General features: G+C 43.2%; 1 protein-coding gene across 1 annotated transcript in view; it reads left to right on the top strand.

Annotated features, from left to right (window-relative positions):
• The first annotated feature begins 910 nt into the window (after positions 1-910).
• BAIAP2L1 (BAR/IMD domain containing adaptor protein 2 like 1) overlaps positions 911-12,551 on the top strand; it is a 95,041-nt gene continuing 83,400 nt past the window's right edge. The window contains exon 1 of the mRNA XM_014580815.4: positions 911-1,487. Coding sequence (XP_014436301.2) covers positions 921-1,487 — 567 coding nt within the window. The 5' untranslated portion in view covers positions 911-920. The remainder of the gene's footprint in view (positions 1,488-12,551) is intronic.

Here is a 12,551-nt window from a genome sequence, read left to right as displayed (position 1 = left end):
TTGCACAGCCCTAAACTTAACTGAGAGACAGGTGGGGTGCAATGTTCCCTCTAACTTTTGCCATCCATATGTGGAGTAAATTTTTAGTATGTACATTGAGGCATCTGCAAATGTGCACCACCAGTAGAAACACATGCTGCTGGCTGTGGGCACTATGCTAATCAGCTGGGTGAATCTCCCTGAGTGGCCACCTAAGTGATCAGTTTACAAGGAATGCTATGGCCCTATTGGTGTAACCCACACACCTTCGGGGTGTGGCAAAGTGTGGTGTACTGTCCGATCTAGTGGCACTGAGACCACTTACAAAGAGAATAATGAATCTGCTTTACAGCCTGAGCGGAGAAGCAGCTGGCTTTTAGCTCAAGCTATAGCAGCTCATACACTAAGGCTATGTCTACACTGGCATGATTTTCCAGAAATGCTTTTAAAGGAAAAGTTTTCCGTTAAAAGCATTTTCAGAAAAGCGCGTCTAGATTGGCAGAATGCTTTTCCGCAAAAGCATTTTTGCGATCGGGGCTTTTTTGGGGAAAACAAATCTCTGCTGTCTACACTGGCCCTTTTGTGCAAAAGTTTTTCGGAAAAAGACTTTTGCCCGAACGGGAGCAGCATAGTATTTCTGCAAAAGCACTGACAATCTTACATGAGATCGTCAGTGCTTTTGCGGAAATTCAAGCGGCCAGTGTAGACAGCTGGCAAGTTTTTCCGGAAAAGCGGCTTTCCTGGAAAACGTGGCCAGTCTAGACACAGCCTAAGCTCCAGCAGTCCCGGGTTTGGTTCTACCTGGTGGTGGGGAATTTGAGGCCAGCTCTCTGAACAAACAACTCATGCTCTTTGTACCTCACTACCATAACTATTAGGGGCGAGGGAGATCCCGGGGATCCCACCCTACCTCACCTCCCAAGTGCTGTGAAGGCAAATCCATGAATCCTGCTGAGGCGCCGAAACGCGGCAGCGAGAGGCACAGTCACACCCAGCCAGGACGCAGGTCCTGGGCACGACTTGTGAGTGGCCCTGGCGTGTTATCAGCCCAGGGGAGGCCGCCTGTCGGTGCCGCGGGGGGGGGGCCGCCCCCCAAAGCGGCCAGGCCCTGTGGGGCGGGGCCGAGCACGCGGGATGGGCCGCGTCGGGCTGCTGCTCAGGTGAAGGGGCAGAGCGGAGCCGCCTCCCCACAGGCCCTGCCGCGTCAGGCAGCCGCACCTCGCAGGCTCCGCCCCGGGAGCGCCGCCGGGTCGGGCAGGGCTGGCTGGTTCCACAAGTTTGACAGTTTGGCCGAAGGTAGCCGCGGAACCGTCTCTGCCGGGGCTTTCCTGGGGCGGCGGCCGGGCGCGGAGCGGCGCCGCAGCAGCTCCCAGAAGATAAAAAAGTTTTTCCCGCCGACCCCCTCGGCCTCTCCGCCGGCTCCCCACAGCCGCCCCCTGCACCGTCTGCGGGGCACCATGTCTCGGGATCCCGAGGAGGTGAACAAGCTGACGGAGAGCACCTACAAGGTGAGGCCGGAGGGCGCGCTCAGGGAGTCAGCGACGTAACCCAGGGCGAGGGGCAGTCCCCGGGGAGCAGGCTTAACGGCGGGGCACGCGCGCCTCTGCCTCCTTCCCTGAGGAGTGGAGAGCCTGGGGCACCTCAACTCGGCCGGGCATGCTCACACGCTTCTCCCAGTGGGGAGCGAGCAGCTGGGGCGCACACACTCACGCCCCCCTCTGGGCAGAGGGCAGCTGGGGTACCCCCCCTCTCTTGGGGAAGGGGCAGTTGACCCTCTAGGTCACCCTTGAGAGGCATGTCAGTAAAAGCAACGTAGTCGTATAAACTCTCTTCTAGTCTCAGACAGGGGTGCGCATATCACTGGCCTGCCCTGAAGCGTTCTGGGGTACAGGAATTCATCTTGGTATTTGCCTCGTTTTACAATGGGCTGCATAGAAAGCATTAGTGGAGTCAGCAATCCAAACTAACATACCATGCAGACAATACCTTGCTTATACTGCTAGATATACCATGCACTGGAATGAAGTACAATATTTATATTCCAATTGATTTACTTTATAATTATATGGTAAAAATGACAGAGCGAGCAATTTTTCAGTAAGAGTGTACACTTTTTGTTTGTATTTTTATGTCTGTGTAAGTAACTAGTTTTTAAGTGGGGTGAAACTGCAGTACCTATGAATCAGACTCTAGGGTACAGTAATCTGGAAAGGTTCAGAACCACTGATATATAGTATATTTGTGGTGTTCTTCCTTCCTAAACAATATAGCAGAACTCAGCATACCTGGTGTAGTGAGAATATAATCTTCTTGTATACTAATCTCAAACTGTCAGGATCTTTTACCTTGACCATTCTGCTACTAAGCAAGTTTTATCCATAACATGTAGATGCATATAAGAATACAGAAAAATATGTGGGATTTTTTAAATTAAATACAAAAAAGTTGTTCAAAAAACTTTTATGGTAACCTTAAGGATATTTCATTGACTCCTTGCACTTTCATATGACAAACAGTATATTATTAATTAAAATCTTTTGTGCCATGAGTTTTTTCCTTTTTTCAACTAAGGGTGTGTCTAGACTACAGAGTTTTGTGGACAAAAGTGGACTTTCGTTGACAAAACTATACCTGCGTCTACACTACCGCTGAGTTCTGTCGACATAACGTCGACAGAACTCAGCAGTTTTGTCGACGCTGGTAAACCTCGTTTTACGAGGCATAATGCCTTCTGTCGACAGAGTTCTGTCGACAGAAGGTGTTATTGCATGTAAACTGTCCTTGCGTCTACACTGCCATGTCGACAAAGCAGCTTGCTTTGTTGACAGAACTGAATGTAGTGTAGACGCTCTTTGTCGACAAAAGCTTTGTTGACATTATCTGTCGACAAAACTTCTGTCGACAAAACCCTGTAGTCTAGACGTACCCTAAGTTTATGACTCTTGAATTGTTGCTTTAGGTTTTGTTTTTGTGATTAAATCCATGAAAAATTAATGGACATGGGATTTTAACTTACATCAGTATATGCTAAAGCCTGTAATAACATCTATAGGATACAAAATCTGTTTTGTGAAACTGTGTACATACAATTGCAAATGAACCTCATTTAGAAGTATGAGCTATGAATGAGAGTCCAATTCTATAACTTTAAAAACACACACACCTATGTTTTGCTTTTTGAAGAACGTTTTGTTTCTCTACATTAGCTGTACATAGTTATTTTGAAACTCTGGCTTCTCCAAGTTCAACAACAACAACTATATATTAAAGGCTCTATACTTAAAACTTCTGCATGTCTCTGTTTCAAAAACACTGAATTTAGTCATACTGAGTCAAATCCTATAATTCTTACTGAAAAAAAGCTGTTTAAAGAGTTTTCTCTAAGAGATGAGTGCACTATTTGGCCGATGTTAGTTTTCCATACTGTCTCTTACAGAGGAAGTGCTCAAATTTGCAAAAACACTTACTTGTCAGTCAAGTTACATACATGCATTAGCAGCTTTGATCCTAAATGAAGGATTTCTCATCTTTTTCATACACCATATTATTTTATGTATTAAGACTTTGTCAAAGTATGTTTTCATAATTTTTAAAATTTTCTTTTAATCTCTGAACCTGTATCCTGAGGGTTCTCCCTTGCCTTTTTTCCTTTTTTTTTGCAGGGAGGGAGAGTGGGTTGGTTTTTTTTTGTGTGTGTGTTTTTGTTACTTTCAAGCACTTCAGGCTGCTCCGATAGCCTTTTAGTCTTGCGATTAGTCCAGTTGTGTTGACATCATGTTGTCTTTTCTGTTTGACCACTGGGGCAGGGATGCTGGAACAATTTGTATAGTGGGGAGTACTGAGAGCCATTCAACCGAACCGTAAATCCGGTATATGATGGAAACCACTTCAAGCCAGGCAGGCGATGCTACCGTATCCTCAGCACCCATAGTTCCAACAGCTATGACTAGGTGGCTTAAAAATACATGTTGAACCTCCCTGGCCTGGCGCTCTTGGGATCTGACTGTTCCAAATGAGGCGTTTGTTGGATCGGGGGACATCAATTCCAGCCCTCCCTGCCCGGCTACACTGCCATCCCTAGCTACTGCTGCCAGCCTTCCTGGACTGACTGTTGCTTCCCACGCCACGCAGGCTCCTGGCCACAGCCATATTGCCGGCCCCATTGTGGAAGCTGCCAGCCCCACTGAGGATGCTGGCCCCAGCTGGACTCCTGGCCCTGGCAAGGTTCCCAGCTGCAAACCTCCTGTTGCCCAACTCCCAGAAAATGGGGCTTTCTGGCCCAGGAACATCCGTGGTCCTGCCAGATAAGATATTGCTGAACCAAAGAGTTCTGTTTTTTAGAGGTTGTATTAACCAGTACTAATTTGAGCAAAATTAACATTAAATTTATTGGAAGAAAGATCGGGTTCTCCGTAGAGGGAAGAGCATCTATTTATTTGCAATCTATTTTGTCCTATCTCTTACATAATTTCTAGTATTATGTGACATCAGTAATCATCATGGGCCCTAAATCAGTAAACTCTTTACTCACAGAAGAATGATATTGCTAATAGGGTCATTTTCATGAGTGAGGATTTGCAGGATGAAGCTCTGAAAGTTAAATGTAATGCTACAAATGCTGGATTGTAACAGGACTACAGAAATAGAGAAATGGTGGGGCATATGACTTGCAGGACCAGTGATAGGCTTTCGTCCTTTAAGAAATCTAACTGGAAGGGGAACTGAATATTAAAAATGAAAAGGAATAATAGGGTTTTTGGCTTGTCTGTTTCTCACTCTGACCTTCTTGTATTGTACTGATGTCACTATCCGTGTATCGGATGCCCTTTAAATGAATGTTTAATCACTCTGTATGACGTTGTTGTTAAACATTAGGGATGTAAAATCCTGTATAATTAGTTAACCAGTTAATTGGTTAACTGTTTAAAGGGTGGTGGGTGGGCAGGAGCATCCCACCATGGGCAGGGTCTCCAGCCCAGCTGCTTCTGGCCCTACCTGGCACATCTCCCAGCCCGGCACAGGGTTGGAAGCAGCATCCCCGCATGGGGCTGGCAGAGCTGCTGTTGCTTCTGGAGCCATCCAGGGCTCCCAGCTCACACAGGGGCCAGGTGGTGCTGGAGCAGTCTTGATCCCTGGGTACCGGTTAACCATTGCTCGGTATGCATCACCCATTAAGGGTGATGTTTACTAGGTATACTTTAGCATCCCTATTAAACATATTTACACAAATAACCAAAATGACTAAAAGATTAATTGACAAGTTATACTGTATGTTCATGTTTCTTTGGGTTAACTTTTGTGGGTTAGCTTATAAAGGAAAAGTGAACATCCCAAAACTAATCAACATTGTTATCCAGCCACCCTAAGCCACAGATCATTAATGCAAAGAAATTCAGAGTTAATATTGACATTTAATCTTGCCCTCTTATTCTTTAGGTATTGCATAGCTTTAGAATAGATACTGTGGCACATGCAGGATGAAATTGGGGGTTGTAGAAGTCCACATTTTAAATGCAGCCACAACCTTCCTCATGGCAGGAATGTGAAAGATTAACTGGTAAGCATCCCCCAACTGTCTAGTCAAGGGGTTAAGTCAGTGTAACTACGTCACGCATGGGTGTGGATTTTCAATTACTGCTAGTATTGTAGCCTTTTATAACCTAACAGTTTTAACCTTCAAAATAAATGAGACACATTGTAGGAGTTCTTTCCTGTAAATACTCATCTTTGCTTTTTATTTTGAAATACACCTACTCAGAACTATAGCTCAGAAGATTTGAACACAGCTAAACAATATGCAGAGTCTCTGAAGCTTTGGCTTTACAGTCTGCTGACATTTTATCAAAAAAATTGATAATTACTAAATAAACTGTGTGTGTGTGTGTGTATAAACCTTACTATTCATCTCATTACACTTATAGATATTCATTTATAGCAAGACTAAACAATAGTAGATATTAAAAGTTTATATTGGACTGATTACATGTTTTTCATATTTAAAAGAATTGCAAAATACATTTGAAAGAATCCTTTAAATATAACAATTATGTTTGGAAAACATCTTGAGATTTCTTTCATTGACTCAAATAGGAGTCAAAGATATTATCCTGTGTAAAACAAATCTTACTGCATTGTGCCTGAAACACTTTACAGTGTGTCTATAACAAATAAAATTGATTCTCCTTCTGGACCCTCTTGAATTGCTGGGTCCCAAGGAAATTCCCACCCTCCTCTTCCATCTCTTGTCAGTGGGCCTGGGAGAAATATATTACAGCAGGGGTGGGTATTAATTTTTTATGGAAGGGGGGCAATTCCAAGAATTTGGAAAGTGGTCAAGGGTTGCACTTTTCCAGGACACAAAGGTAACACTGGGGCGGCAACTGGCTTCCCCAGGGGGGTGGCGGCATGTAACCGTTATGGTAACCGATTAGCTCATGCTTATTGGTTAACTGTTTATATCCCTAGCGTTATTTAAAAAAGCATATTCTACCAATGATTTTTTTAATCCAGTATTTCATCCATGGGTGCCTTCTCTGCTACTTTCAGGATTTGACAAAAATAAACTGCTTTTAAAAAAATATGAAATATCTGAGCAGTGTTTAAAATATGAATGTATGCCTTAAAATGTGGGCCTGACTTTGAGAAATGCTGGGCACCAGTAGCTCCCATTAACTTGAAAAGTAACTCCAAGATAAAGCCATTTTCATTTTGAAAAATATTCTGCGTTTTGTGGGACATTTGGAGCATGAGGCAAGGAGTGTCTAATTACACTCAGACACTTTACAAATCAAGTTGCATAAAAAAATCAGACATTTGCTTGTCTTGAGGCTTTTTTTTTGGTAAAATTATAGGGTTCCTCCTGCAAAAGAAACCCCAGTTTAACAGATTCAGTTGTTGGGGTATTTTTTAAAGATTATTAAAATCCACCTATCCGGCAATTGCAGAGTATGAAATTTTAACACATATAACAGCACATTTAAGTAGCCTTGCCACTTCCTTCCCCCCCCTCCCCCCAGTCCTCTCAAAATGCCAACCATTCCGTTTGGCAGAAGCCTGAGGAAAATAGGTGAGCTTTGCACTAGTCCATAAATATCAGTTACCTATGAATTGTACAAGCAAATTCCAGAGCATAGGATCTTCTACTGGGAATGCCTGGTCTCCATTCCTCAAACATTCAGATTTAGAGATGACTGGGGCACTTCTGGTAACAGTCAACTGCTGTTATGGTGCAAAGGCTTCCAGCCACATGGGTCTAATAGAGAAAAATTGTGTGTTTTGGGGGATGTTAGATGCTGTTTATTTTACTAATCATGTAGCAATTTTTAGCAATTACATGGTTACTCCACGGGGCTCGGAGCCCTCTGCCACACGACACTGCATCTGCAAGGGGTCACAAGCAGAGCTGTGCCTAAGTAAGAACTGCAGTATCTAAACCCTGTAATTTTCTCCTACCAACAAAATATAAACAGACAAGTATATTTAAAGTGTTACTTGTAGAATCTGTAACTACTATATGTATACAAAGTGAATTTTTGGAAATATTCTACCTGTTACTCCTAGAAACACTCAAGGATGCTCCTCTGGGGCATCTGATATTGTCCACTGTCAGCAGACAGGATACTGGGCTGGATGGACTTTTGGTCTGACCCAATATGGCCATTCTTATGTTCTTAGAGAAGTTTAAGGAATTTTTTCCTCTCTCTTCAGTTTGATTGTGTGTATCAATCACTTTCATTGTTTCTCCTGTACAGTCAGTCAGCTAGTTTCTCCTGTTAGCTGTGGGGGCATCTTTTGGGGGGGGGGGGGACGAGACCATAAAATCATGAGAAGTAGTAGGGATACTAAACCAGTTTAACTAATTCTTCACTTTATAAATTGACTAAATTTCATTGTTGATTTGAAGCTTTATTTTAAAAAAATGCTTTTTCTTTATGGTGTCTGAATAACCTTATCTGAAAAGATGAAAATTTGTTTTATTTCCCAATTTTTTTTTTAATTTTAAAATGTTCTTATTATATACTCTTGGTTTATGCATGGGCTAACAGCAGTACGCTAGCAAATGCATGTCCAGTTCAACATACAAAATATTAAGACTTTTTCATTGCTATCTGGTCTTTATGTTAAACAAAAGGTGTTTATTTTGAATACCTTGATTTTCAAATTACATCTATTTGACCAATATCTAAAAAGATACAATTGCTTCAGGTCAAACTCCTTTGTGTAGTTACTATCTGAATTTTCAGATACATAATGATCTTTGAGACATTTACCTTCCTTCTCCCCCTTCCCCCCGCATCCCCGTTCTGTTCTGAAATGTGATTTGTCCTTTTCATATGTGTTCACTTTTTTAAATTGTATCCTTTGGTATATATGGTTGTGACTATTTTCTTTCACTATTTGATCTGAGGAAGCTCATCATCTAATAAACCATCTTGTTAGTCTTTAAAGTGCTGCATAGTCCTGTATTTTGTTTCATAATGATCTTTGTTTCTAATGGTTTGCAGATTTCAATGTGTATTAGGTCTTTCTCTTCTAAGTTCTCTCAGACCTAGAACACTTATTTTGTAAAAGCCTCTATTTTTTTTGTTTCATGTAGGAATGTTAAATATCATTTATTAGAGTAAATGTGTAACTTCTGAAATTTTCCGTGGTTACATGCCAGGGAGCAGGCAGCTTCTGGGGAGCCAGTGAATGCAGGGAGCTGTCTTTTAAGCCAACTCCATGCGAACACTGGCTCCTGCCTGTCCCCCATTCACCCTACATACACACATTGCTCCCTCTGACACAGAGGCAGCAGCATGGGGAAGGGGGAGGCAGGCGACTCCGCAGGAGCCAGTGCTTGTGGGGAGTTGGCTTAAAAGCAGGAGCTAGTACACATGGGAAGCAGTGTGATAGGAGGGTGGGAAGAGGCCTGCATGTAACCATGCTCATTAACCCATGAACCCAGGCTCATTGATTAACTTTATAAACAGTTACACTTTCACATCCCTAGTTTGATGTACCATATATGGAAATGTCAAAAAACTAAAAAGTTGCTTTTAAACAGAAACAACTGGATTTGCATAACAGATTTCAGTAATATGTATGAGTTTGTCATACCCAGTTGCTGGGTTTCTTGTACAAGCCACTACAGAAAAACAACTGAAAAAGATGGAAGATTTTACATGAAACTGTTTATATTTTAAAACTATTCATCTTAAAATTGATAGTGCAGAACCAATTTAGTATAATTTTATTACCAGATATACCCAGCTTTGTTCAAGTCTTTAAGTGAAGATTTTTGTTTGATTCGTTGTTGTTGTTGTTGTCGTTGTCGTTGTTGGTTTTTTTTGACAAAAAAACAATATATATGCTTTATTTAAATGATTGTGTTTTTCAAAAATGAAGGGAAAACATTTGTATTAATAAAAGAGTGATTCAAGCATTAGATACGGTCTACCAATAAGCGCTATTTGCAATTATTTATCTTTTGCTATAATAAAAAGGAGGTGGGGATGCAGGTATGAGAGCAAGGGGTGGGAGGTGCAGGACTCAAGGTAGGGGACTCGGAGGCTGTGGAAGGGAGCTTACCAGGGCTGCCCAGGGCAGTGCTGTTACTGTGATAGATTGTCTCCTTCCCCCCCCCCCTTCCCCCAGGCCTATCCTGGGAGGCAGGGCTCCAGGGGTGGTCCTGGCATCCAGCTGACCTCCCCTCCCCATGCTGCAGCTGATACAAAGGGTGGCACTTAGGGGCCTGGCCCTGACTTGCAGCTGCCTCCCCTACAGCTGGTCAAGGGAGTGGGGGGCGAGGCTCCAGGAACAGCTCTGGCCTCAAACTGCCCCTCCCCCAATCTGCAGCCTATCTGGGGTTAGGCCATGGTTCCCAGCTCCTGCTTCTCCTGCAGCGGAAGCCAGGCCTGGTTCCCAGCCTCCCCTCGGGGGTAGGGGGTGTCTTCTGGGTAGGAGCTGGGCTGTGCTTCCCAGCACCTGGGGTGGATCCAGGGGGTCTCCTCCCTCTCCCCCCCCCCCCTCCCAGTTTGGGGCAGGGGAGCCACTTACTCAGTCTGGTGGCTGGCCGTGTGGAGCCCTGTGCCCAGATGGCCACTCTCCTACTGATGCAACTCTCCCCAATGGTCACTACATTATAGCGTCCCTCCTCTCTGCCCCTTCCCTTTCCATGTTCTGGAAAACATTCCCATTCTAGGCACTTCCTGGCACAACCAAACCCTGATCTTGCTTTAAGTTAAGGTAAAAGGAAGCTGCATGCTAAATTTTGTGGCCCTAGCTCTTACTGTTGGAGGATAAACTTCAACAACAACAAACATGGAGATCAGTGGTCCCCAATGCGGTGCCCGCGGGCGCCGTGTGCACCCGCCAACAACCTGGGCCGGCCCCGCCCCCGGCTCTCGGGCGGCCCCAGCCCCAGGGCACATGCGGGCACTCGGGCGCGCGGTGCTCGAGCGGCGCCGGTGCCAGCCCCAGGTGCATGGCTCAGGCGGCAGCGCTGGCCCCGGGCCCACGGCACAAGGGACTCGGGCGGCCCCAGCCCCGGCCCTAGGGCACACGCTGGCGCCGGGTGCAAGGGCATCCCAGTCCCCTGGCGTGCCTCCGGACGCGCGGCCCCGCCCCCGGGCGCCCGGCGCGTGAGTGGCCCCACCTCCCGGGAGCCTGTAAAGGTTGGGGACCACTGATGTAGATGGTATCATGGGCACAGGCCACTTCTTCAAATGACCGGAGTTTTGTGTTTAGGATGTGAAGACCCAAAATAAATAGAGGAGAAGGGAAGGTGTGGAGGGGTGGAGGGGAAAGGAAGGGGGTGGGAAACAAGGAGCAGAAGGTATGAAAATATCAAAGGGAAAAACAAGTAGGCAGAACTGGTAACCTATAAGCACCTAAAGATTGGATAGTTAAAAGAAGCAGATAAGGATCATAGGATAGCAATTAGACGGGAAGGGTACTAACTCAAGAATCTACTTGAACAAATGGACTCAGACAGATGCATAAACTCTCTAAAATATATATGTGGATGTTTCTCTCCATTTAATTTTTCTTCATGTGTGATATGAGTTTTAGCATTGTTTTGCATAATAAAGACTTATAGAGTATTTGAGATAATTTAAAATTATAAACATTGCAAAATCTCAGTGAGTCATAAAATAATTTAGTATTGTATAGAGTTTTCCAAATAAAAGTATACATTGTGGAAAATTAATTGCTCAATAATTGTGGCTATCAAAAGAGAATTCCTATAAATGTACATGTGACATACAAAGGGAAAACAGTTATCATATTTGAGCTACTTAGCTTAAAATGACTAGTAATATGGTAACATGTATCCAGTTCTGTGTTTGCTCTGGCATAAGTCTTGTTTACAAATAAGTAGAAATGTAGCATGACTAAAGAGTGCAAGATCAACTCATTCCTCCTCTTGCTTTTTTCCTTTTCTTTTTAAATATAGATTGGATAACTATATTACAGCTAACTCACCACCACATACTTCCATTTGACTACTGTTCAAGCAACTTATCAAGTAGCTAAGAACAAGAGCCTGTTTTTTAAAAAATAATACTGGCTGCCTCTATTTAGTTATCCATTTTTTGATTACTTTAAAAAGCCAGATATTCCCAAGGTGTGAATATTCTGAAAAAATCAAGCCTCTTAAAGATATCTCAGCTTTTAGCACTCAATCAATGGCCACTTTTGAAAATCTTGATTTGAAGGAAAATGCTGCTGTCCTTCTACTTATCAACATGGAGGTAGGAGGGGAGATTTCTAAAAGTTGAAGTGTTTAAATCCGGATCTCAACTTTAGGTACTTTGTCTAAACTGGACCGATGCAGCTGATTTCCTGAATTATGAATGACGGTTTCACAACCTCTTCTACTTCATCTGTTAGAATTTGGTGGCTATGAAAGCAGACGTGTTTTTTGTTGTTTTTAATTTCTAGTCTTCGTTGTACTGGACACAATAATTGTCAACAACAGTGAAAAGGAGCTATAGTGGGTAGATTTTTTTGGTTATGTTTTTTGTTTTGTTTTGCCATGAAGGAAGCCAGTAATTCTCATTTTACTTTTTGGTGGAAGTACTCATATTGGTCTGACATCATACAATGTAATGAGCTTTCAAATTGAATGTGTCAGCTACTTTTTCAAAATGCCACGCTGAAACACACAAAACAAAACCCAAAACCTTTCAGCAGGCCCACCACTATATTGTTTTTAATTGGAAGGTGTTAAGTCATCTCCAAGTGACCTGTCCAATCAGAAAAAATAAATATATATATTTTTTAAACAAATCCAAATTGTGAAAAATAGCCAGCATTCTTTTTCCTTAAAGTATTTAGGTAGTCATGGAGAAAAGAGATTTCCCTTCCCTCTGACATCTCTCTCTCTCTCTCTCTCTCTCTTTCCTTCATTTAAGGAAGGATCTGTGTAAACCTTAGTCTTGAATATGCTTAGAGAGGTCAGATTTATGTCTAAGTGGGCACAAATCCAATGAAATTGGAATGTTGCTCTGCTTACGCCACAGGTTAATTTTGTGCCAATATCCTAATTTTGGGTGCCCAGCATCCAGAAAAAAATCACTGTTGAAGTC

This window comes from Pelodiscus sinensis, chromosome 15 (genome assembly GCF_052426305.1).
Source record: "Pelodiscus sinensis isolate ZL-2025 chromosome 15, ASM5242630v1, whole genome shotgun sequence".
Taxonomy (NCBI): Eukaryota; Metazoa; Chordata; order Testudines; family Trionychidae; genus Pelodiscus; species Pelodiscus sinensis.
The sequence above is the reverse complement of the archived record's forward strand: the minus strand, read 5'-3'. Positions and strand labels throughout refer to the sequence as shown.